This window comes from Mus caroli, chromosome 17, assembly GCF_900094665.2.
Source record: "Mus caroli chromosome 17, CAROLI_EIJ_v1.1, whole genome shotgun sequence".
Taxonomy (NCBI): domain Eukaryota; kingdom Metazoa; phylum Chordata; class Mammalia; order Rodentia; family Muridae; genus Mus; species Mus caroli.
The window spans coordinates 11343903-11368559 of record NC_034586.1 but is presented as its reverse complement, the minus strand read 5'-3'; the positions used below and the strand labels follow the sequence as shown (position 1 = coordinate 11368559).

Here is a 24657-nt window from a genome sequence, read left to right as displayed (position 1 = left end):
ACCTGTGTGCTGGTTATAGTATAAACAAATTTAAAATTTATAAATGAATTTTAAAAACATGGTTTTTCACCTCAAAATTGGAAGTGGAAAAATAAACCAAGAAACACAGTAATGCTTAAAATTATGACTTCAACATCTCCTCAAAGCGGGCACTTACTTCCTCCACTGCTTAATTTGTTCAGGATTGGAATATTCCTTCAAGCATTCAGTGATATGGTCTCCGATCTTGATTAAGCACTGTCTAGTGTGTTCCAGCTGCTCTCTTTCTGAAAGGCCTTTCTCAGGCCTGTCAAGTTGTTTCAAAGCTGCTTTCACCGGTCTCATTCTTTCTTTACACTTGAAAAGGACAAAAATACATGTATTTAAAAACTCAAGGTAAATTCTGACTTATGTACTGTCTAGTTCCAAAATAAGCAGCTACACATCTGAGAACTTATGAGGCAAAGACAGGGGGTCAGAAGTTCTAGGTTGAGCTACATAACAGACTTTCTCAAAAAAGAAACAAGATAAAGTACTTTACAAGCCTACCACACTGGACAAAGGGGGCGGGGGGGATATCTGGGGCTATGTGAGGGAACCTTCCATTCCCTCTTCAACTATAGCTATATTCTAGTTGCCCTCTGCCAACTATTGGTTTGACAGTTTATATTGCTGAAAGTGTTGTAAGCCAGATATGGTGATTCAAAACTATAATCCCAGCACTTCAGAAGGTAAGGCAGGAGAAAGAGTTCAAGGTCAAGCTGGGCAACAGGTGGGACCATGCCTCAAAAACCCAAGTGGGCTCGCCAGATGCCATTGGCACTTGTTGATCTGATTCCCAGAACCTACAGCGGTATGAGACCTACTAAGTCTCAAAAGCTCACCCCTGGCTTCCATATGCATATTCCCTACTGCGGGTGTCTGCACTGACACACACACAGCATAGACATACACACAATAAATTAAATTATTAAATTCAAAAAGACAAAACAAACATATACAAAGTATATATTTTTTTCTTAGGGTTATGAAAAGCCTAGAAAATGGAGAAGCAAACAAAACAAATGATTATGGAATCAAGACTGATAAGACAAGTGGTAAGAAAGACAGTAGTGGTAACTAAGATTATTGAAAGCTGAAAACAGGGAGCCTTCTATCTAATTAGAATTTTAGTGAAAAGTGATGTTTGTAAAGATTCTTGAAGAGTTTGTTTTGACAAATTTAAACCAAAACAAACGCTACCATGGCTGGAACCATGTGAGAGGAGTTAACCAAACAGAATCTGCTTACAAGTCTGAGAGGCATTTTTAATCCTGAAAGAGATTATGAAAGTGACTTCACCATCCTAAACATTCTAACTCCTGTGAGTGCTGTTTGGGGTACAAAGTTCCATATGTAAAGAACATGGTTTAGGATGGGGAAGGCCAGAGCAGTGCGAGCCTCGAAGACAAGACACAGGCAGCTATGACTTAGTGATGCAGTAGCTATGACATACTGAAGCTCAGAATGTCTAGCTCAAGAATGTATGCTTAAAGTTACGCCATTCTTTTTCCTCTAGGATGTATAAAACAACAAAGAAATTCATACATGCATTGGCCATAGTAGGTAATGTTCTATTCTAACAGTTACATGAAAATGAGAAGGCTAAAGAAGATACCTAAGGAAGTCACACAAGCTTGAGAACTGATCTCCACTGATTCTGTAGACAGGCACATGGGACAGGGAAGAAGTGCATTTAATGTTCTCATCTCAAACCTCAACAGTGCCAGCACCCGTCCAAGAACAATAAATAAATGAAAGAATATATATAAATAGATAGACAGATAGACAGACAGACAGATAGATAGATAAATGGAAGGGGAGAGGGAAGGAGAGAGGAAGGGGGGGGGGAGAGAGAGAGAGAGAGAGAGAGAGAGAGAGAGAGAGAATGGACAAGGAAGCTAGATTAAGGTCTAGGTCACAAAGTCATCCAGAAGAAAGAGGAAAGGAATGAGGGAGGTCATAACTGCAAAGAGACATAACACAGGGCACACGCTCCTGGGCATACAAGATGCAAGTCTACAGAAGCTAGCGGGAACCAGTCTATTTAAAGACAGCATTGGAAAAACACAACTGAACCTGTATGAGCGCACTTCTGGGAACCAGACAGCAAGCACACGCTTACCTTATACATTTCTACTCTTAAATCTAAATACAAAAGACAAGATGGACAAAGCAGGAGCTGTGGACACGGACGAAGCAGCTTCTTACGTGAGAACATCTTTTGCAAGTGTTTTACTTGGTTAACAGTAACAAAAGTGATTTAAACTAAATTCAGGTCTAGATTCGACTAACAACAAACAACTAAAACAAGCTCGTAGTTTCAATGCATACAGCACTCAGGTTATAGAAATCTCTTATGGGGAGCCACACAACTAAGGTGCGCACTGGCACACAGTGAGACAACCCATTTGTGTATTTATGCTATTTCCTTCATTAGCAATCTGTAACAACACATTTCTTATTCTTAAACTTAGAAACGTCACGCCTTGTTTATCACTAGGCCTGGTTCTCCATGACTTCAACTTGCTTTCCTTTTTAAGTGGATTTTATTGATCACAGTAATGGCTGAATTTAGGGAGAATAACCTTTGCACATCAGCACTCAAATATTCTAAATACTGGATAAGGAACTGAAAAGTTAAACATCCTGAATATAAAAGTCGTGTGAGTTGTTGGAAGCCCGCCCTCTACTTCAGTCTAATCAGGAGCTCCAGCACTTACAATACTGAATGTCTTCTGATCCAGCTCTTCAGACTCTTCAGCTATGGGAACTGGCTCTCCACCTGCAGTGATATGGACGGGAGCATCGGACACCACAGACTTTTTGGATCGGTCTTTACTTTCAGGCTTGGAGTCATTCAGCTGGGAAGAAGAAACAAAAGCCCAACCATAAACACAACATTTTTACTCTTTACAGCAACCACTCATGCTTTATTTTGCAAGTACTTATTCTCAGTTAACAGCCATACTTCATTTTCTCCTAACTTCCCTCAGAGATCTCTCCTGACCCTCAAACATGACCCACCTTTACTGTTGCTAGGTTTTTAAATAAAACTTCCTTGCTACTTTGTTAAACAATGACAAAGAATGTTTGCTTTGTAATATTATCCTGTAAGGCATTAAAAGAGTGCGCAAACCAATTCCTCCCTTCAATTATATGCCCACAAAAACTTCTAAAGAACTCAGTCACTACATAGCTTCTTTTGTTTTTCTTTTCCTTTCAAGATTTGTTTATTTACTATATATACAATGTTCTACCTAAATGTATGCCTACACACCAGAAGAAGACACCAGATCTTATTATAATGGTTGTGAGCCACCATGTGGTAGCTAGGAATTGAACTCAAAATGTCTAGAAGAGCAGCCTGTGCCCCTACTCTTAGCCATCTCTCCATCCTGTTTTTTTTTTTTCTTCTTTATTTACTATCTTTCTTATCCTTCATTTATTTTTTAACTTTCAAGTAAATTTTTTTGCATGCATGTAGGTTCTGAAAGATGTAACTTGGAATCCATTTAATAATGACACATGTAATATTTACTTCTCTCTAAAGTGAACCAGTCTAATTCAAATTTCATAATAAAATTTTTAAAAAATGGCTCATCTAGTTAGCAAGAGTTTGAAAAAATGGACCACTGATCCGTCTCATATATGTATCTATTGCATAGTTATGATCTAGAAATAAGTCTACATTACAACCACCAAAACCCAGAAAAGTTCCATTTCTAAGGTTCAGCTTCCCTTTTCACATTAAGAGCTGGTGCTCTGCAAGGCTACGTACTTTATCATCATCCTCGTCAGACTTCTCTGAAGGCAGGGGCGACGAGTCGCTCTTTATCTCCTCTTTCACTCTGATGGATTTCACTGCCTTACTCTTTTTAGCTCTCGTTTTTCTCCGCTTTGAACCTCCCTAAAAGTAATTATTTGCATTTAATCAATTTCACTGATTTCCTGTTTTAAAAACATCATGGCTATGAATCTGAGTCAGTTGGTAATGAGCTACACCAAGTTTGGGGTCAACAGAGGAGTCATAATTTATTATATCAAATACAACAATGTCAAAAGCACTGACCACTGTCATTATTCCTTCAGAAAGGAATAGAAATCAAGTTTTCACTCCCAGATATTTATTTCTATCACCGACAACTAGATTCAGTGACAACAACAAAGTGATAGAAATAGTTTTAATACAGTACAGGTAGTTGTTGGCATCATGTTCACAGGCAAACGTGTAAAGGTTTGAAAAGATTTGGGGAGTGAGGAATTCCTCTTGGGCCTGCAGCAATAGGTCAGCAGCTGAGAGCATTTGCTGCTCTTAAAAGGACAGAAGCCACACAGTAGCTTACAACCACATATTAACTCCAGTTCCAGGAATTTGATACCCTCTCTAGATTCCATGGACACCAGGCAAAACACGTGGTATAGACATACATGCAAGAAAAATATTCTTACCCATACAATAAAAACAAGTTTTTACAATGTCTTTTTTCACGTGTCATCTTAATAATCTTTTTTTGAAGTGCTTCATAAAGTCCATGATCCTTAAAATGATATATTAAATTTTATAATACTTTGAATAATAAGCTATATGCGTCTGGCCTCTCTCTACAGTCATAGCTAGGTAAAAACAGTAAATTAAAGCACAATGCAGTTCTTGCAGTGACTATAGATAAGTAGTCAAAGAGTCCAGAAGAGTGGACTGCTTCCGAACATGAACATGGAACTTACTGCACCACCAAGTCTCTGAGCCTCTCTTTTTGCGAGGTCTCTGCTAAGTAGTTTGATGAGGTAGTCTGCACGGGTCTGTAACTGTTTTGCTTGTGGTTTTTTATCAGGATCATCTGGAAGAATCTGAAAGAGCAATGCATGGAGGCTGTCTTTTGTAAATAACATGAAAATTGTACTGGTGAAAAATGCAACATAATAAATATGCATTAGTTCACATTAAAGTTTTTAATATTCCTAATATTGTTGGAAGAATAGGCTATGTCATTAACTACAAGAGAGAAGCAAGCTGGGTAGCAACAACAGTACTATGTGCAGTCACAAAATAGTTTTATTTAAAGATAGGGTTTTATTTGTATGCGTGCATATATGTGTGTGTGTGTATGTGTGTGTATGTGTGTGTATGTGTGTGTGTATGAGTACACTGTCCTCATGAATACCAGAAGAGAATATCAGATGCCATTAAACAGCTTTAATTTCCTTGGAAGCAAACTCATTCTTCTCATCTGTTTTTTTTCTTTGTTTGTTTCTTTTTCTTGTTGCTTGCTTGCTTATTCACTGTGTGGCCTGGCTGTCCTGGAATCCTTCTGTAGACTAGTCTGGCCTCCAACTCAGAGACCCCCCTGCTTCTGCCTCCCACCTGCTAGAAGTAAAGGTGTGTGCCACCACTTCCTGCCATTTTCCTCTTCTTTACTGTGATCCAGTCTCACTGCTTATGTTTACCCCTGGCTGGCCTCAAACTTGTGCCAATTCTCTTGTCTCCAAGTACTAAGTAGGATTACCAGTGTTTGCCAGCATGTCTGTCTCTTGAAAATAAATCCTATAAAAGAAATCTCTTAGAGTAGCCAATTGTAACAACCAACACTAGAAATCACAAGCCTAAACCAACCTGGGTGAACAGGCTAGTGAGACATGTCAAAATACACAGGGATACACAACACACAGCCTCAAAACACACACACACACACACACACACACACACCAAGGCAACAAGACCTCTCATTCTATAAGTGTCCCATGAACACTCTAGAGGAGGCAGGAGGACACGGGGGCTATCTGGCCAGCCAGTCTCATCTAATGGTAAACTTCTCAAACAATAAAACACTCTATCTTGAAAGAGATAGACAGACTTCCTAAGAATGACACCCAGTGCCGTCTTCTGGCCTCCACAAACATAACCAGCTGCCCATCCAAACACAAAACCGTAAGCAGGGAAAAGATCACACAAAGAAATGCTTTCAAGGTTTACATTTTATGCAAGAACTAAAGAACAAAAGAACGAAAGAAAGGGGGGGGAAGGGAGGAAGGGAGGCAGGCAGGCAGGCTGGCTGGCTGGCTCTCAGAGCAACAAAATAAAGTCACCCAATTTTGTAACATTAGTTGATATTTTCTGAAAATATCTGATTTGCCAGGGCATGGTAAGCCCATGTCAGGAGGATCAAGAGTTCCAACCAATGAGACATTACTTAAGATTATAAATTTCTAAGAAAGGTGTTCTAAGAAATTTAAGTTTCCTTTTTGTTTACTTTAATAATGGAAAAGTTTTATGCAAATAATTGATACCTGTCGTAATAACAAAATATATTTCAGAAATAAAGCAAAATCATGAGATTATTTAAATTAAATTACTTCATAAGACCCAAGCTATAAACCATAAATCACAGAATTAGAGTCTTTATTTCCTTATTCTTAGTTAATCTTATCTTCAAAGTAATTTATAACAATTAAAGGAGCTCACAGCCGATATTAACAGAGTCAAGAAAACATGAGTACCTTGTGTGTTAAACTGAGGTCTGGATCCATTTTAATCATTTCCCAGCTTCCATAGCCATACTCATAGATACCAATTAACAAATTAGAATCATCTTCTTTGCCCCAGTCTATATCAAAGTGAGCAGCCTTTGTATGGCAGGGGATTGTATACCTAGCATTAAAGACAGTAGTTACTTCACGTTAATAATGATCAAAAATATAATTTTTTACAATTGTAGTAACTAAAACTTCTTTATTCACAAACAGTCAGTGTCATAACCGTGCTGTACATGTTCAGCACAGAGCCCTACCCTGCCCCAGAGTGAGCCCAGTGGGTACTCACTGCTTCCTCTCCTCCGGGTCCGAAGGGATGGACTTATGCAGAGGGATCAGCTCATCCTCATGGGCAATGACCAGCTTGGCATTCACTTGGACTCCAGAGATGCGGAATGTTGGCCCCTTCACTTTTCCAAGTCTGCCACCTTGATTTTTTTAAACAATAATACAGAAAAACATAACACATATATCTATACATTCATATATGATTCTACAAAACACAAAGCAGCATGTTATTACTTATGTCAATGTGTATTACTTTTTTTAAAAAAAACCTAAAAATAAAATCTTAAATTTCTCTATACATACTACTAACTAAATCAGAAGATGTGAATTCAGAGTCCCTCCATGACTGTTTTGGTAGGTACAGGAGGTAGACTTGACGCCAGTACCCCCTAGATGGGAATTTCAGTGATTTCTTCAGTGCATCATCAGATTGTTAAATCTTATGTACGCATTTTTCCTCATTAGATGAATGAGGAAATAACTGTGCACGCATACACAAGTTCTGTCCATCCAGTCATGTCCTCAAAGGACAGCATAACAGTAATGCCTAAGCTGTGGCCTATGCAGAACACAGCAGGCACACTAACGAACAGACTCATTACCTAACTGCAGCTCTGCTCTCTGCATGGCCATTATTCAGAATGGCTAGCATCTTTCAGAGTGACAAAGCAGGCTAACTGGAGGTATTTACCTGCTCGCTCTGTTCCTGAAGAACTGTCTTTTAAAGCTTTAACACAACCATTATGCACCAGTTCTCCTAGTCTTCTGAGATCTGTTTCTGACTTATCAACCAATTCAGCATCTCGAGCAATTGCATCTAACCTGTAATAAAACAATATGGCTTTCAGTTAAACATGTTAAATGAAGTGATACAATACAAAAACACTCTTGTCTATCTTGTAAATTCTAATTCATATATCTAGGACAACTCGGCAGAGAATCAATTCATCTCACACTCATGAGCATTAATAATGGTAAAGATTTTATTACAGTCAAATGGTAGGCTCCTGGAGATTATATATACCAACTACTAAAAATCTGTTCCAATCTGATTGAAAAAGAGTGACATAATTTTTATGACAATTATAAATAAAAATGTCCTAAATTTGTATTACCATAGAACCTACCAAGATTAACATTTATAGTTATTTCTAGCATCTAAAATAATCACACAAATATCATTGCATTTTAAGCAATCTAGCTCAAAATACAGAAGAATGTATCTTTATATTGTAAATTTTAATGAGAAAGAAATGAGTCTTTGCTGCCCTGCATTGGTGACATTACTACTACAAAAGATAAAAAAAAGTCAGACATTATGCTAGTAACTTAGTCCCTCTGTAGACAGAAAATCTGTACTCTTTCTTAAGTAGTTAATGAAAAAAAGATAAAGACTGAAAATACATTACAGCTATCAAAATGCAATTTAAGGAGTATTTTGCTGACATTTAAAGATAAGAAAATTCTAGAGACTCAAATCATACATTTTTAATAATCAATCAGCAATTAGGTTTTTACCGATTTTTAAAAATACTTATTAAAGCAAATTCAATCAAGCAGCTAAACTGACTGGTAACTACATAATCATAACAATACATTACACATTTTATAACTAACTATATGAGAATTAACAAATGTATTTACCTCTCCAGAGGGCCACCAAATTTCTTATAGCTCTTGATAAACCTAACAGAAAATAAATTTTTGGTTCAAACATGTTTTATACAGATAATTTTATATGTATTATATATTTCTCATATATGTATATATATATATGTATATATATACACAAATATGCATATATATACATACACACACCTTTACATATATACTGTTTGTTTTTAATATTTAAGTACACAGGATGTAGCTCAGTGATAAACAGCCAAGAATGCACAAAAAAGGCCCTGGATTTGATTTCCAACATTGTAAAAAACAAAAACAATAATCACAGACATAGACAGACAGGTGCATGTGCACACACACACACACACACACACACACACCCCACTCTGCATTCATAACGCATATAAAAATAAGAAGACACTTGAAGTCAGGCATAGTGGTGAAAGTCTATATTCTAGCACTTGGGAGGTGGAGGCAAGGGGATCAGGAGTTCCAGGACACACCTGAGCTACATGAGACCCTATGTCAAAATAACAAAACCAAATCAAACAAACAAAAAACTTAATTTAAGGTATTGTTCCCTGATTTAAGAAAAGAAGAAACTAAGCTATAAATTGTTAGGGCATTAAGTTACACCAAACATAACACTGAATCACCCAAGAAGCTAGGATATTAATATAAATAAAACAATAGAAGCTAATTTTTATTTTAGAAATTACTTTATTATTTTTATAAGACAAAAAAAAATGTTCAAAGCTACCACAAGAGGAATTGTCTCCAAAATGATTATCAACCATCACACCTCATCGCATCCTAAAGCTGACCAAGATTCACTTGATGGGTTTAATTCGGATGACTTATACCAACAATAGTAAACAAAAACTTTCGTCACAACAAAGCAACTCAAGTGGTTGATGGATGAGGGAAAATATCCAGAAAGTAGAAGATGAAATGCTTCTTCAACTAAAGACAGAAAGTCCAGCAAATCAGATGGCCATAAAGGTTCCCTTAATGAAAACTAACAATGCACTTAGTTTTCTTGTAGGAACAATGAGGAAGGGCTTTGTCAGGTCTATGATTTAAAGGAAAAGAGTTAAAAATAACTTGAAAGAAACAAACTTCTAAAACATAAAAATGCACAAGCTTTTATCAAACTTTACAGGTGAAGCTACTGCCCAGCTAAGCTGTTCTCTCCCTCGGAGGGAGACTTGTGCACTCTGGGTGCTCTGGGAAGAGGCGGGCTCAGCCTCCTGGCCAGGCTGCCTTCCACTTCTACTTGCCTAGACCAGAGGCCTTCTTAGCGGTGCTGAGGATGCTCCCAGGATCTTACACAGTAAAGTAAAGTCTGAGCTCGACTGCTGAGCTCCATCCCAGCCCCAGGAATGAATGACTACTTTCAAAAACACACCTCAGTGTTGAACAAGAAAAATAGAGACCTAAATTAATCACCTGCAAAATTAGTAATGCCTGGGAATGTAGCTGTAACATGAGCTGTGCTAACATGTATTTTTATTGTTCAAAGGGTCGTCCTGAACCACAATTAGAGAAAATAATTTTAATATACAAGTGGTGTAACAATAAATAATGTGCAAACATGAGATGTTACACCTTTCTTCCAAAGTTATAATCAATATCTAAGCAAAACACCCCAACTCCTACACAGATATCTATTTTTACCCTCTAAAACCTCTCAATCTAGTTTTCACATTTAGTTTCATGTTCTAAAAACACCAAGTTTAAGAAAGTGGTCTATGTCCTCTTACCGCCGAATCTCCGCATCACTAAATCCTTTAATGTTCTCCCGAGGGATAGTGCGTGGTCGGCCGCGTTTCTTCGGCCGTTTCCTTTCCGAGATTGAATCACTATCAGATCCTGAGTATCTCCTGCTTCTACTCCGCCTCCCTTCACTTCCATTGAAACTTATCTGGAAAACAGAAACAAAAATATCCTTAAATACAGGGTAAAGAAAGCTAGTATCTTACAGGCAAAGACAAACACAGTGAACTACAATTAAAAATTTAAAAACATTAGTCCACATATAAAAAACATTCCAAAGCCAAAATTAATTAATTGAATAGAGAATAAAATAAAGCCGGGCGTGGTGGCACATGCCTTTAATCCCAGCACTCGGGAGGCAGAGGCAGGCAGGTTTCTGAGTTTGAGGCCAACCTGGTCTACAAAGTGAGTTCCAGGGCTATACAGAGAAACCCTGCCTCAAAAAACCAAAAAAAAAAAAAAAAAAAAAAAGAGAGAGAGAGAGAGAGAATAAAATAAAATGTAATGACTAAATCAACCAAATACCAGCTTCCTGTAAAAATATGATAATGGATACTAACTGGCAACCTAGCATAAATATAAAACTACATGAACTCAGTTATACTTTAAAAAAAAAAGGAAATATATGTAATTCCTTTGAAAACCTATCAACTTGATAAACACTAAATGAGCAATAATGGCCACTACTTGATGCTACAAAACTGGACACCAGGTACAATTCTTGTATTTCTGCTGCTTACTTAAGCAACTGGCTATTTGGCAATATTTTATCCTAAGCATCAAAAGTCACCATTCTGCTGATTCTGACATGTCACTTCTGGACATTTTCCTGAGACCAGAAATGTGAAGCTGCACTGTCCAGTAAAATTCTTCACACAAAGGAAAACAAAGCAATCCAGACATTTACTAAAGAGGAACTGGACAGAGTAAGCCACAGGCTAGAATACTGAGGAGCTAATGGACCCTGTTGTAGGATTAACATTTATAATACACTGTCCAAGGGAAGAAAACAAGTTCCAAATTAACATGAATTTAAGCTAACTTGTCAAATGAGGGTGATTTTAAACACTGTAGCAATGCACGGGACAGAAGCATTGCCAGGCATACCCGTAGACATACATTCTTTTTCTTTCTTTAAGTTTATTTTTCTTCTAAATATCCTCTATTGCTTTTCTAAATAAGTTGATCAGACATTTTCTAGAAAAACATGAGAACACGGACACCTGGTCAAGGCATGCAGGAAAACCTGCTCAAACCTACACTGGGCATTTAATAAAGACCAGCAGGTGAATGACCTGGGAAACCTGGCCTCTGGACTACAAGCCTAAGCCAAGATAGAAATTAGCTCTTCCAAGATAGGAAGCAAGCCTGAGAGACCTTTCACTCAGGGAGGGGAGGAGGGGCAGGGGAAGACTTCACAGAAGAAAATAAATTATTTTCCCTTGGGTGAATGGCAAAGGACAGAAAGAAGTTTCTCATTTCAAATGTAGTAATGTTCCCTCCCCAAAAGGAAAAATCCAATAATTAAGACAATCTTAAAATGCAATATTCTAATGAAAGAAGACATGAAATCTTGGGTGTTTTTCTTTACATAATAGAAAAAAGAATCCCCAATTAAATTATGAATCAAAGAAGCCAAAGAAAACTTCAGCACTGGATGGTAATAGAAGATTAATCCTAGTGTTCAATTTCACATCTCAAAAAAATTAAAAGAACAAATTAAATCAAAATCAAAAGAAATGTTAAAGAATAGAAACATAAAAACAGAAATGAAACAAAAAGTTTATTCTTTGAAAAATAAAGCTCTACTTAGAATAATCAAGAAATGTAGAGAGAGAGCCGGGCGTGGTGGCGCAGGCCTCTAATTCCAGCACTCGGGAGGCAGAGGCAGGCGGATTTCTGAGTTCAAGGCCAGCCTGGTCTACAAAGTGAGTTCCAGGATCGCCAGGGCTATACAGAGAAACCCTGTCTCGAAAAACCAAAAAAAAAAAAAAAAAAAAAAGAAAGAAATGTAGAGAGAATCTCTTATGAACTGTATGAAAGTCTATGGCCAATGAGCTACTAAGGAAGAAAATAGGTGAGAATTTCAGCAGAGAAATTGGGAATGGGGGGTGGAGTTGGGTGAGAATCCCCCTGAACACTGACAGCTGCATAAACCTGAGGAGAGGTAACTAGTCACATGGACGACAAAAACCAGAATAAATGGGTAAGTACGTTTACAATCTAGTCAGGAAACACGCCAAAGCTTTTGGACTAAACATTTATTCATATATAATTAACTCTCAGAGTTGTTATCCCAGGAACAAAGTGGGCAAGGTTACAAAGAAAAGGATTACCAATATTAGAAATAAATTGGCATGCATCACCAAGACATAAAAATAGTAAGTTAAACTCATTCCTATAAATTCAACAGAGAAAAAAAGACAGACTCTTCAGAAGAAACTATCAAACTCAAGAAGAAACAGTTCTTATTCATAAAAGAAATGGAAAGCAGCTAAAATCTTCCAACAACAAAAACTAGAGACCAAGAGTTTACCTGAAAATAATCTCATCATTTAATAAAGGAAAATTCCCAGATCTACATAAATTTACCAAAAGAGGAGGAAACGCCTTTCAACTCTTTTTAAAAGCAAACTATCAAAGATATTAAGAGAAAGAAAGTTATGACTTATTTATAAACCAAACAAGAAGAGCATTTCACTGTAACTCCTCCGAGCTACTGCTATGTAACAGCATTCTAAAATGGCATCACCTGCTTTGCACAGTTTCTCATTCTCGGGAGCATGTAAATTTCCTCCAGCTCCTTCTGCCTCTCCTCCTCTTCTAGCCGCCGTCTTTGCTCTTCTGGAATGATCTCCTCCCAGTTCTTTGAATTTCTTTCAGGTTCCAATTCAATGTCATCTTCATCCATATTTGAAAAATTGGCAACCTAATAAATTCCAGAATTTTAACAGAGTAAGTATAGTCTATAATATTGAACTCTAATTCACAAATTTACTCTTTTAAGGGAAAAACGGAGCTGAGCTAGGAGATGGAGCCCAGCCTTCCTGAGCAGCAGCCTACCACTGTGAACTAAAGTCTGAGGCCTGCTAACTAGCTAGTTATTTCTTCATCAGAGCAAAGTAGACCAGACCAACTGACTTCCACAATTCCTCCCTCAAGCAACAATTCTCTGACCTATGTTCAGCATTATTTAATAACAGAACTCAAGGGAGATGACAAACTGGTAGTTAATAAAATGACCAAGCTGTGAAGTATATTACTAAAATGCTAAAAGAATCCCTTTCCTATGAACTACTGAGTGCCAAAGAATTCTCCTTCCCTTTGATAAAAACAGCACAAGGGTAGTTGATAGATTCGGGAAGACAACCTTAGGTAAGTAACTAGCTTTCTAGACCTTGGCTTCCTTCTTTCCCACTTGTAAAGGGATGGACAAACACTTATCTTTCGTGAGGACAGCTTCATACATTTAAAGTTCTAAGATGATATTCAGTCAACACTCATTAAGACTGTCTATCAATACTAATAGTTGAATGCAAACATAATAATGAAAACAAGAAAACTAATGCCTACTGTTCATAAAAACAAAGAGGCTGAAGGTGTTTATTCTCTAATATTAAAATGTGCCCCGGCATGGGAGTGCACATCTGTAATCGAGGCTGCATCAGGAAGGTAACAAGTTTCAGGCAAGCAAGCTTTCTCTAAGTCCTTGCCTCAAAAGAAAAAAAAAAAAAAAAAAAAAAAAAAAAAAGACAAATAAATAAAAATAAATTAAGCTAAGCGAAGAGGTAGCCGTAATAGGTAGCTAACCATCTAAGAGCACTAATTCACCGGTGTACAAATAACCTGCATATATTCTAGTTATTAGTGAGTTGTCATTTTCTTTGCCTCTTCCCAACCAACAGTCGATCAAATCAAGTACAACATAACTACAGGAAAAACAATTTGCAAGATCAAGCCCAGAGTGACAGCTTCAGAAATCTTTATTCCATTTTGTCTTCCACTTTATTGCCTTCCAAGTCCACCCTCCATCCTCCAGAGGAGTGACTGACTTCTAAGTCCCTGGCATTCCTAGAGTGCACTGAGTGCCATGGAATGAACAGATGCCGAGTGAGCCCTAAGAACTTCAGTCCACAGAGACTGGCGGGGGAACCAGTTTGTCTTTTTTTTTTGTTTGTTTGCTTGAGCCTTAAAGGCTTAAGCCATCTCTCTAGCCCAGTAACCTGCTTCTTTAAAAAAACAAACAAAAAATAACCACTACTCACTCACCTTCCTCCCTGAAATCATGTGACTTATGCTGTGTCTGACCTCAGCAAGCCAGTGATATGGACAGGTGTCATTGCAGTTACTTACTCTGTCTCATTTTCTGGAGTGCTCTTATTTTTGATAATTCTTCAATTGAGTTTTGTTGAAATCTAACTCAATAAAAATCCAAGTTGTGAAGGAGGCAGAGAGGGTGCACTCAGGGGATGTGAGTTGTGGCAGTACACAGGTATAATCAAAATATACTGTACAAATATGTAACATTTCCAAGGAATAAAAAAAACTACCTAAAAATAGCAGCTGAGCGAGCCATGGAAATCTGAATAAAGTTCACACTCATCCATGGATTAGCCTTACTATGCAGAGCATGCTGTTTGTTTTAAGAGTCATTCTGGCTGTAAATCAGAAATCCATTGCACATAATGAATTTAATTACCCATAAACAATTTGGTCATTTGAGATGCTGATGGTTTGACTGGGCACAAACTTTTGTACAGTACAGAATATTTTAACATAAAAACTATCTTGTTACTTCTGTTTAAAGAAAGATATCAAAATACTATCTCAACCCTTAGCAGTGTGCAGTTTTGGAGAAAGAAGAGGCCTACCTTAAACTGAGAAAGCAGCTCATCCCCCACGGTCAGTGGGCCTGGCTCGTTCTCGTGAGTCTCGGCTCTCTTCAGGATTTCATCGATATCCATTTCCTGTATTGAAAGGGCGTGGTTATTTTGAGTACACGTGCACTCCCCCTGCTCTACCAGACAACACAGAGTCCGATGGGAGATGGACCCTGCTGACCTGTGGCTCCTGTTCCTCTCCTTCAGGCTCCTTAAAGAGCTCCTCAGCACCGAATTTTAAAATGGCGGATAACTCCTCTTTATTGAAGGGGGTGGAACTGGAAACATGAAAAACAGAAATTCAATCTTTACAGCAATATTTTCAGAGCATATTCAGTATAGTTGCTTTATAAGTAATGAGGAAGTCATGTGGGTGAAGTTTTAATCTATTTTTAAACTACGAAACATGGAAATTAGGAGAATTCCTCTGTGCGATCTATCTGTAACAGTCAAGCAAGGCACCTGTGTGTATGCCTCTAACACAAATCAGCCTAACATCTTTAAAAGTATAAAATTAACCACACTACAGCACAGTGCAGTTTATTTACCTGAGTTTGGGGTAGCCCCTCCCCCACAGCATTTTTCTTACAGAGCAGTGCCCACCTTGATGGAGCTGAGCCTGTGTGTAACACTGTCTTCCCAGTGGTATCCATTCTTTGAATAACAAGATGATCCAAAACCATTTTCTTTTTGGCCCTTTCAAGAATATCTTCTTCAACTGATCCCTTTGTAACCAAGCGATATATATTCACCTGTAAAAGCAAGCATGAGAAGTTGCAGTAACAAGGACCTCTTGATAACTAAGTGTCCAAACAGTAGTGCAAAAATAGACTCCTCCTCTACTAAGGTTTAAAACTGTCAGTGTAAAACAAAAATGTAGAACTTAGTAACCACATGTCATTTCCAAAGGTAAAAGTTCTGCCATTTAAAACCTGATTTGACTCTTTCCTTCATCCCCCTCCCCACTGCGGCTCTGCTTTAGTGCCTCAGAGCACACTTTGGATATATTTCTAAAAGATAAGTCACATAGACAACGAGAACCGAACTGAGGTTGGTGCTGCTTGACTTCAGGAAATGTCGGAGGGAAAGTGAGGCAATGTGGTAGCAGGTCACTAGCAGGTCACGTGACCTTCCTGTAACTAAGTCTGCGTAGTTAGCAGACCACCATTGCTGAGTCAAAAGGGATCCCAACCCTTCGCCCCCACAGAAGAGTCATGTGACTTGACCTTCCAGACACATTATTCTCGTATCAAACTCCACCCCAACTGGAAGCTGATCGTTGAAGGCTCTAGGTGGTTGCGGAGGTTGGTCATGTGAGCTACCTCCCTGGTGGCTGAGCCCACACCTCTCATAAAATTCTGTCAATTCAGGCAGTTCTCTGACTTCTGCTACTCTTCATACATTTCTTAGGAATTTTTATTTGTTTATTTTTATATATAAAAAACAAGAAATGATCTTTAATATTTTTTATGTGTATGGGTGCTTTGCCTGCATATATCTCTATGTACCAGATCCATCTTGGTGCCCACAGAGGCTAGAAGAACAACCCCAGGGCTGGTTGAGACTTAGTGTGGGTGCTGAGAAGAGAAGCCAGATGCTCTTAGCACGGAGCCATCTCTCTGCCTGCAGAAAGGATTTACGTTTAAATGATAATTTATCTGGTGTGTGTGTGGGGGGGGGACCCTACAAACCTCTGACTACCTTTATATCGTTTCTTTGATTCTAATGGTTGTTATGTTTTACGTAAGTGCTTTCTATTAAACTGCATAGACAACAGAGCTATATGAACTACACTGTGAACAAAGCTTTAACTTCCTGTGTCACTGGCCAAAGGAACACCTGCCCTTGTTTTGTTCAAATAGCAGCAGTTAGTAATACAAAAACCTGTCAGATGGGGCTGGCTCCTGTGTGCAGAGAACTGTGAACTTGAACTATCAAAGGTTGATAAAGAATGCCAACAAATGAAGTTTCTATACTGAAAAGGTGACACTCACTCTAGTTACAATCTAAACTGAGTGCAGACCCTGATAGAAGGGTCTCTTGGTTCTGTCCATTCTAGAGTCCACCTGCTCGTCAAAGACAGCATGGCTGGGCCTCGGGAGTCTCCATTATCCCAGTCAAGTTTGAGATTGCGGTTTTTAAACTATATTTAGAAAAATACAATAAAAGTCCAATAACAAATTAAAATACCTGTTTCTTCTGTCCAATTCGGTGAGCTCTTGCCTGCGCCTGAAGATCATTTTGTGGATTCCAATCAGAATCAAATATAACAACAGTGTCAGCAGAGGCTAGGTTAATGCCTAAACCCCCAGCTCGGGTAGAAAGCAAAAAGCAGAAATCCTGCAAGGAATTTTAAATATACAAAATTTCAGATCTAAGCTGTGACCATGACTCCAAGTCATTTTACAACTGACTTTATGAACTTAAGTGTTTTGTGAGTGATAACTATCAAATTGAAAGGCAATATTAAAAATTAAATACTGCCGGTCTGTGGCTCAAGTGAGAGTGCACATGAAAAAGCACAACACTCTGGGCGCCATCCTCAAAACATGTAAACAACAACAGTAACTAATATGTAAATCTTTATGAGGATCAATCAACAAGATTTCAAAACATAAAGCCATGTAGCAATAACAAAGATAAAATTCAACATAATATGTAACTTCAGATAAAAACAGGAAGGGTTGGGATGTGGCAGTAATGTTTTTTCTTAACAAGTCACACAACAAATTCTAATGATAAAGGGCTAATTTATATTGAAGTAAATTAACTGTAATATGTTGAAATACTACTAACATATCAAATTTAACACATAATAAACCTAAAAGCTAATAAAAGCAAACCAGCACCAACTCTTAAAAAACCACAGATATAAAATTTAAAGGCATTCATACCTCTGAGCCCTCAGCATTAAAATGATCCAGAGCCTGTTTCCTCAGCTCCCCTTTTATTGATCCATCTAATCTCTAGAATAAAGCAAATTAAAATACTTCACAAACCACATTCAAATCACCAAGTCCAGTGTAACAGCATTAGAACTCCTGAGAATAAAAAACTGTGGTTCCGAAGTCCCAACCCAGACCTGAATCAGACGTGCTAGCGCTAGAGTTCACCAAACACCTAATGGTTCTGACGAGTGCTCAGGTTGGAAATGCATGGGGTCAAGCACCTGGTCAAGCAGCATAAGTGTTGACCGACTTCAGCAGTGACTCAACTTCCCCTCACCCGTTCCTTCACAGTAAAGAAGATCCAATGAGGAAACAATACAGTGCCCGGCAGCCAATCAAGCTCTTACTAAGCAGTAACTATTTCTGAACACGGGGTGTAACTTCATAGCAGAAAGCATTTGCCCAGTGTAGGAGAGGCTTCTGGTTCAGTCCCTGGCATGGGAGGAGCCTGTTACATAAATATGATTGACTGTTCTTTTTTGGTTTTGGAACACTGAAGATTAGCCCAGAGTCTCACCCTTGTGAGGCAAACACTGTATGACTTAAGCTACATCTGCAGCCCATGAGCCAAGCTTTAAGTGATGCATTAAGGTACTATTTTGGGAAGCAATATACCAAGCTCTGCTATCTTTACTAGCATGCAGAAATGTATTCATAATGAAAGTTATAATCATTGTTGGACCATTATCATTTTCAGCAGTACTAGAGGAAGAATAGCTCTAACAATTAGCACAAATGTCAATCATTATTAGGAGATAATGACTGCTTAAGAAATGCAAAGTCTAGCTGTGATCATGCTTAGAAATACTACAGTAACTAGATGCAGTGTGAACCTTGTCCATTTACAGTAAGTCAGTGGCTTAAATGTGATTATGGTCCTGCAAGGTGATACTTGCTAAAATATCTAAGCCTATTTTGCTGTTGTAACTGAATCATTTTTTTAACTTATAAAGCTGGAAGAGATCAAATGCTGTTTTTTTTTCCACTGTCAACAGTGGTGTGTCATTTTATAATGTTCCTAATGCTTACGGAACTCTCCCGAAAAAGTTATTCAAAGGAAAAAAAAAAAAAAATGCCAAGTCTAAAGCAATTTCACTTACAATCCAGATGAATGAGCAAGTACCTACAGCACTTCTGTAAACCGGCAAGAAGCAGACAACCAAGAATTATGACACTATCTACAACAATAAAGACAAAAATGCAGGAAAACATATACAAAAATGTTTTTAGGTTTCTAGGAGTGTGGCTCAGTAGTAGTATACTTTCCCAGTATATACAAGGCACGAACTTTTACCTCAGTATCACAAAAAAAAAAACACAGAAGTGTATTTTTGGTTGTTTCATTCATTTTGGGTTTATCCCATCAAACTGAAACCTAGGCTATAACTTAATTGAGTTTCAAGTTCTAACAGAGTAGAGGTAAAACAAGTTTGCTTGCTTGCTTGCTTGCATGGTTGCTTCTGAGTATGGTCTGTGCATTTCTGGCTAGTCTTGAACGCAGAGATCTGCCTGCCTCTGTCTCCCCATTGCTGGGATTAAATGCTTACAATAAGATGCCCAGCAAGCCTTACCTGCTTCCACTCACAGAACTGCTATTAAGAATTCCTAAACTCATAGTCTCTGAAACATAGGCTAGTGAGCATCTAACACTTCACATTGATGGCTTACTACTCTGCTTCTTTTTTCTCTTTCTTTTTTTTGGGGGGAGGTGGGGGTGGGGTGGGGTGGGGTGGGTATTGAGACAGGGTTTCTATGTGTAGCCCTGGCTGTCCTGGAACTCACTCTGTAGACCAGGCCTGCCTCTGTCCCCCAAGTGCTGGGATTAAAGACGTGCACCATCACTGCCCGGCGCTACTCTGCTTCTTTAAATCTGCTAAATCTCTTATCACCAATCTACCAGCCATTCAGATTCGCTCTCTTGTCCCCATACCGTGCAAGGTTCCCATTTTGTTCCCAGACCTCAATACTTTATTGCTGTTAGACACACTGTCTTGGAAAACGAAGAGACAATGTATGTTAAAGATATGTTTAAAGTTCATTTTTATGTTTATTTATGAGTGCATGTGTGGGTCTATTTGTCCAAGAAGGCCAGTGGAGGATGTCAGATCAGCTGGAACTACAAATGGCATGGGCTAGCAACTGAACTCAGGCCCCCTCACAGAGCAGCAATTGCGTTAACTGCGGAGCACTTTCTAGCCCCGGCATTGATTTCTTAAGATACCCTGAGCTCTGGAGCATCTTAGGCAGTACAAGTGGGAGGATCTTGTTCAAAGCCACCACGAACAAGACCCTGTTATCTAAAAAGTAGGAAGAAGGGGGGTAATGTAGCTGGTTTGTAGAACACTTAGCTAGCCTGCACCAGTCGCTCAGCTCATTCCACAGCAGCATACAAACCAAGCATGGCTGCAAATGCCCTAGTGCTTAAGGGAGATAAAAGTCACGTAATCTGTGAACATGGTGAATTCAAAGACAGCCTGAGGTATAGAAGAAAGGGAAATTTAGAATTTTACTAATGTTTCTATATTACATTATATTGTATTTTTAACTCTAAAAACTCTATTTTATTTTTGTTCATATGTGTATAAATTCCCTCAGAAGCCAGAAGAGGGTGTAAGATCCCGAGAAGGTGGGGAGTCAGCTTGTTGTGAGCACACAAAGGAAGTATTGGCTTCCATTTTCTATCTGTCCAGTCCCAAGAAAAGATTTCAAGGAAATAATTTTCAGTGGTTTAAGAACAGTGCTCTAAGCTTTCTTCCAAATGGAAAGGTCTAAACCTGAAAAAAAATTTGTGTTTCTTTTCCATTAAAATACAAATTGCAATTAATAAAACCTATGAATCATTTACTGTGGCATGACTTAAGTAAACATAAAAATATTTCCCTCTGGGAAGCAATGCAGGAATGAGAAACTTTGGGCTGAGGACTGGCCAGTCTTCAGCTGTGTTTCTGTATAGCTCTCCACCTGAGGACGTGTGCAAACGGTTCTTAACTCCAGCAGTGCTGCACTCTGTTCCCAGTACATTACTACTACTGTGATTTTATTGTGCTAATATCACCAAGATATAAAGGTATAGTATTCCTACCTTCAAACTACATGTGTAATATAGCACAGTGTGAGTAAGCTTCAACAGAGCAGACTCTGTACACTAGCTCTCAGTCTGCCTACGGTAAACATCCATCATGGACTAGTCATGTGCACAGAGTCAGCTATATTCCCAGTACTATTCTAAAAGGCCAGTAAGACGACACAGTAAGAAGCCAGCCTAGGAACCTGAGTCCAACCCCTGGAACCCGCATGAATGTGGAAGGACTGACTCTACAAAGCTGTTCTCTGACCCCCACAAGAGCACCAAAGCACAAACACACATGCACACATCCTCACACACATAAACACAAAATTAATGACAAAGAAATCACTACTAGGTATAATGTGCTGAGAATAGGACCTGACTCTAACACTAAAACACTCATCGGTGTAGGTTTTAATCCCACTGAATGAACTTCACTGTGAACCGAAAGTAGACAGGATGTCAGCCTGTTCTTATCTGAGCCCTGCTCAACTTTTTTTTGGCAAACCACACAAAAGGCTGCCCACAGCACACAGAGCATTACAGCCCGACCAGTCTGCATGTGTTCAAGGACAGCTTCTCTTTTCAGACGTCATCTTAATTCCCAAAGCTTGCCCTTCAGACCCATCTTAGCACAGAAATACCACTTTAGTCCAGCTTTTAACAATACACAACATAAAAACAAAATTAAAATAAAATTTAGAGAAAAAATGAAACAGAAAAGTAACAAATGATTCTCTAAGTATGTTTAAGAGAAATATAATTTATATGCAAAATAATCTAAAAAGTGACTCAATAAAATAAACCCAAGAATACAATGAAATGTAGAAACCAGGAAATGCTTACTTGAAAGGGGAACTGGCGGTACTTCAAATACTCTGCCAGTATGTCTAACATCCGCACCATCTGAGAGAAAATGAGCACTCGGTTGCCTCTTTCTCTTAGGCGAATCAACAGCTTGTCGAGAAGAATGAGTTTTCCGCTACTACGGATTAAGTGCTAAGGAAACAGCAAAGTACACCTATTACAATGTGGTAAAGCAGGAAACAGTACAGAGCCCCACATTTCCACTATTTCCAGTTTAGAGTTTAAGCTTTTCAGAATACTGAAAAGTTACTTTGGCTTTCAAAACTGTCTAGAGCTTTTCCCATCTTACTCTACTACTTAGATCAAAGCCGCCCTAACTATTATTTCTGCTGTATCATTCTACTTGCCAGCTCTTACTCTACTTCTCTAAAACTCAGCCAAAACAAACATACAGTAAAAAAAACAGCAACTAAACAAACACAGAGCCAGCAAACATATTCTTTTTTAATTCAGGGATGATCACTCCTCAATGAACTACTGTGACTGAATTCCAAGTGTGTCTTCACGTCTGAGCTGCCCCTCAACAGTAACAGAGGGGTAACAGCTATGAAAGAAAGCCCTCCTTTAGGCTACTATTTACAGTCAGATTTAGCCATATCACAATCTCTAAGACACTAATAGATTTTGTCTGATAAATCGCAACAACTCACTGGTTTGAAAGACTATGTTTATAAATAATTTTAAAAGCTTTCATAAATACAAACAATAACACCACTACTTAAATGAAACATTAGCCAAAGAGAACTTGCCATGAATATATTAAATTACTCTACTATTTTTAACCTAAAACTGAAATACATATTCTTAGAATTCTGCTTTAGCAATAGAAATAGTTAAAGTCTTACTTGTAAGGCCTCCTGTTTATTATAGAATTCATTATTATCTGGTGGTTTAATGAGGTAGCAATGGTTACAACATTTCTTTAGCTCCATCATAATGTTCAAAAAGCCTGAGGTACTGCCCTTGGAACCTTTGCTGAGGGCTTTGTAATTCCTAGTTAAAATCCACCTTCAAAAACAAAAGCCACATAAACAATATTCAGCAGATCACAAAGATAAACTGTGAAAGCTTAAAGCCAACATTAGTCATCATCCTGAAGTCCGTGGTCACACACAGGATGCACTGAACCTTATGTAAGACTCAAAATGGACACATGGGGCAGTGGTGGTGCATGCCTTTAATCCCAGCACTCAGGAGGCAGAGGCAGGTAGATTTCTGAGTTCGAGGCCAGCCTGGTCTACAGAGTGAGTTCCAGGACAGCCAGGGCTATACAGAGAAACCCTGTCCAGAAAAAACAGAAACAAAAAACAAAACAGAAAATGGACACATGACCTGTCTGACCCATCAACCATATACAAAGGCTTTCTGTAGTGTAATAAATACATTAATCATTTCCTTGAGAGCTGTGGAACAGTATTAATCTTCCTAGAAATTTCATTTCATCAAACAATTAGAACCACCGAGTCTCATGAAGATACCGGCTTTAGCCACACTGTCCTCTCTAAATTGCAATTATGTAATACCCATGCAACTTCATAAACACTTCAAACCACATACAATATTATTAACTTCCTTTTTCATAAATTTACCTTATGAATAGAATTAAAAATACCAAAATATCTAGGTATTCTTTTATTATCTTTCTTTTCTACTACTTACTTAGCATTTGCCTGACTTAACTAAGAAGCAAACAGGAGTCCATGTACAATGCTTGATTCTCAAGGAGGTATTACAGGCTCAAAGCTTATTTTACTGTTCTCAGAATATCTCCTGTGTTTCTGGAGGAGATACTCTAAAAAAAATTTTACACAAATTTATGGCATTCTTTCAAGGCTAATTTAGGCATCAGTCAGGACTGTTCTCCACCTCATCCCCAACCCTGAAGGAGGTACATACAATATTTAAAGCCACATTTTGTTAAGATAGTAACTGCAAAAAAGTACCCAGAAGCTATAGGAGTTATATCTTCTTTCTCCTTTCAACTGTTCCGTATTCTTTTCAATTTTTAAATTTTCCCAATTTTCCACATACAACAAAAAATACTTAATATTACTCTTTTCCATTATAAAACATTCTCTCAATAAAAACTCAAATCGAAACAAGCACTTGATCTACAGGAAATAAAAAAAAAATTTTAAAGATTCCACAAAAATATACTAGAAACGTCTACAGTGAAAAATTTATTTAGAAAAATGTTTCCTTATCCAAGGAATTTTAAGGAAGACAGCACTTAATTATTACAGAAAGATCATAATTCATTTCTGACATAAGCAAAATTTAGTTTGAGGCAACACAGCAAAAGCTTTACTGAACACTGACATCAAAAAAATATTAAGGACTGGAAAGATGGCTCAGCGGTTAAGAGCACTAACTGCTCTTCCAGAGGTTCTGAGTTCAATTCCCAGCAACCACATGGTGGCTCACAACCACCTATAAAGGGATTCAATGCCCTCTTCTGGTGTGTGTCTAGAAACAGCAACAGTGTACTTACATTATAAATAAATAAATCTTTGAGAAAATACATAAATAAAATGTTAAAATGTTAAGGTGGGCAATAGTATCTTTAAAAATTATTAGAGCTACATGAAGAAATGTAGATAAGCAAAAGCACCTCGGCCGTGTTTGTAAAGGAGAAACAGAAGGAGTGAGGGTACTGACA

The 24657-nt window shown here is 38.1% G+C and overlaps 1 protein-coding gene across 1 annotated transcript in view; it reads right to left on the bottom strand.

Annotated features, from left to right (window-relative positions):
* The window catches only part of Chd1 (chromodomain helicase DNA binding protein 1), a 67040-nt gene that overhangs the window by 5671 nt on the left and 36712 nt on the right, over positions 1-24657 (bottom strand). The window contains exons 16-32 of the mRNA XM_021186043.1: positions 22844-23006; positions 21978-22130; positions 18011-18082; positions 17307-17456; positions 15720-15868; positions 15298-15394; positions 15108-15203; positions 12989-13165; positions 10224-10384; positions 8482-8523; positions 7529-7659; positions 6839-6977; positions 6517-6667; positions 4747-4869; positions 3800-3928; positions 2742-2882; positions 158-336 (exon numbers count right to left, since the gene is read on the bottom strand). Of these exons, the coding sequence (XP_021041702.1) occupies positions 158-336; positions 2742-2882; positions 3800-3928; positions 4747-4869; positions 6517-6667; positions 6839-6977; positions 7529-7659; positions 8482-8523; positions 10224-10384; positions 12989-13165; positions 15108-15203; positions 15298-15394; positions 15720-15868; positions 17307-17456; positions 18011-18082; positions 21978-22130; positions 22844-23006 (2253 nt within the window). The remainder of the gene's footprint in view (positions 1-157; positions 337-2741; positions 2883-3799; positions 3929-4746; positions 4870-6516; positions 6668-6838; positions 6978-7528; positions 7660-8481; positions 8524-10223; positions 10385-12988; positions 13166-15107; positions 15204-15297; positions 15395-15719; positions 15869-17306; positions 17457-18010; positions 18083-21977; positions 22131-22843; positions 23007-24657) is intronic.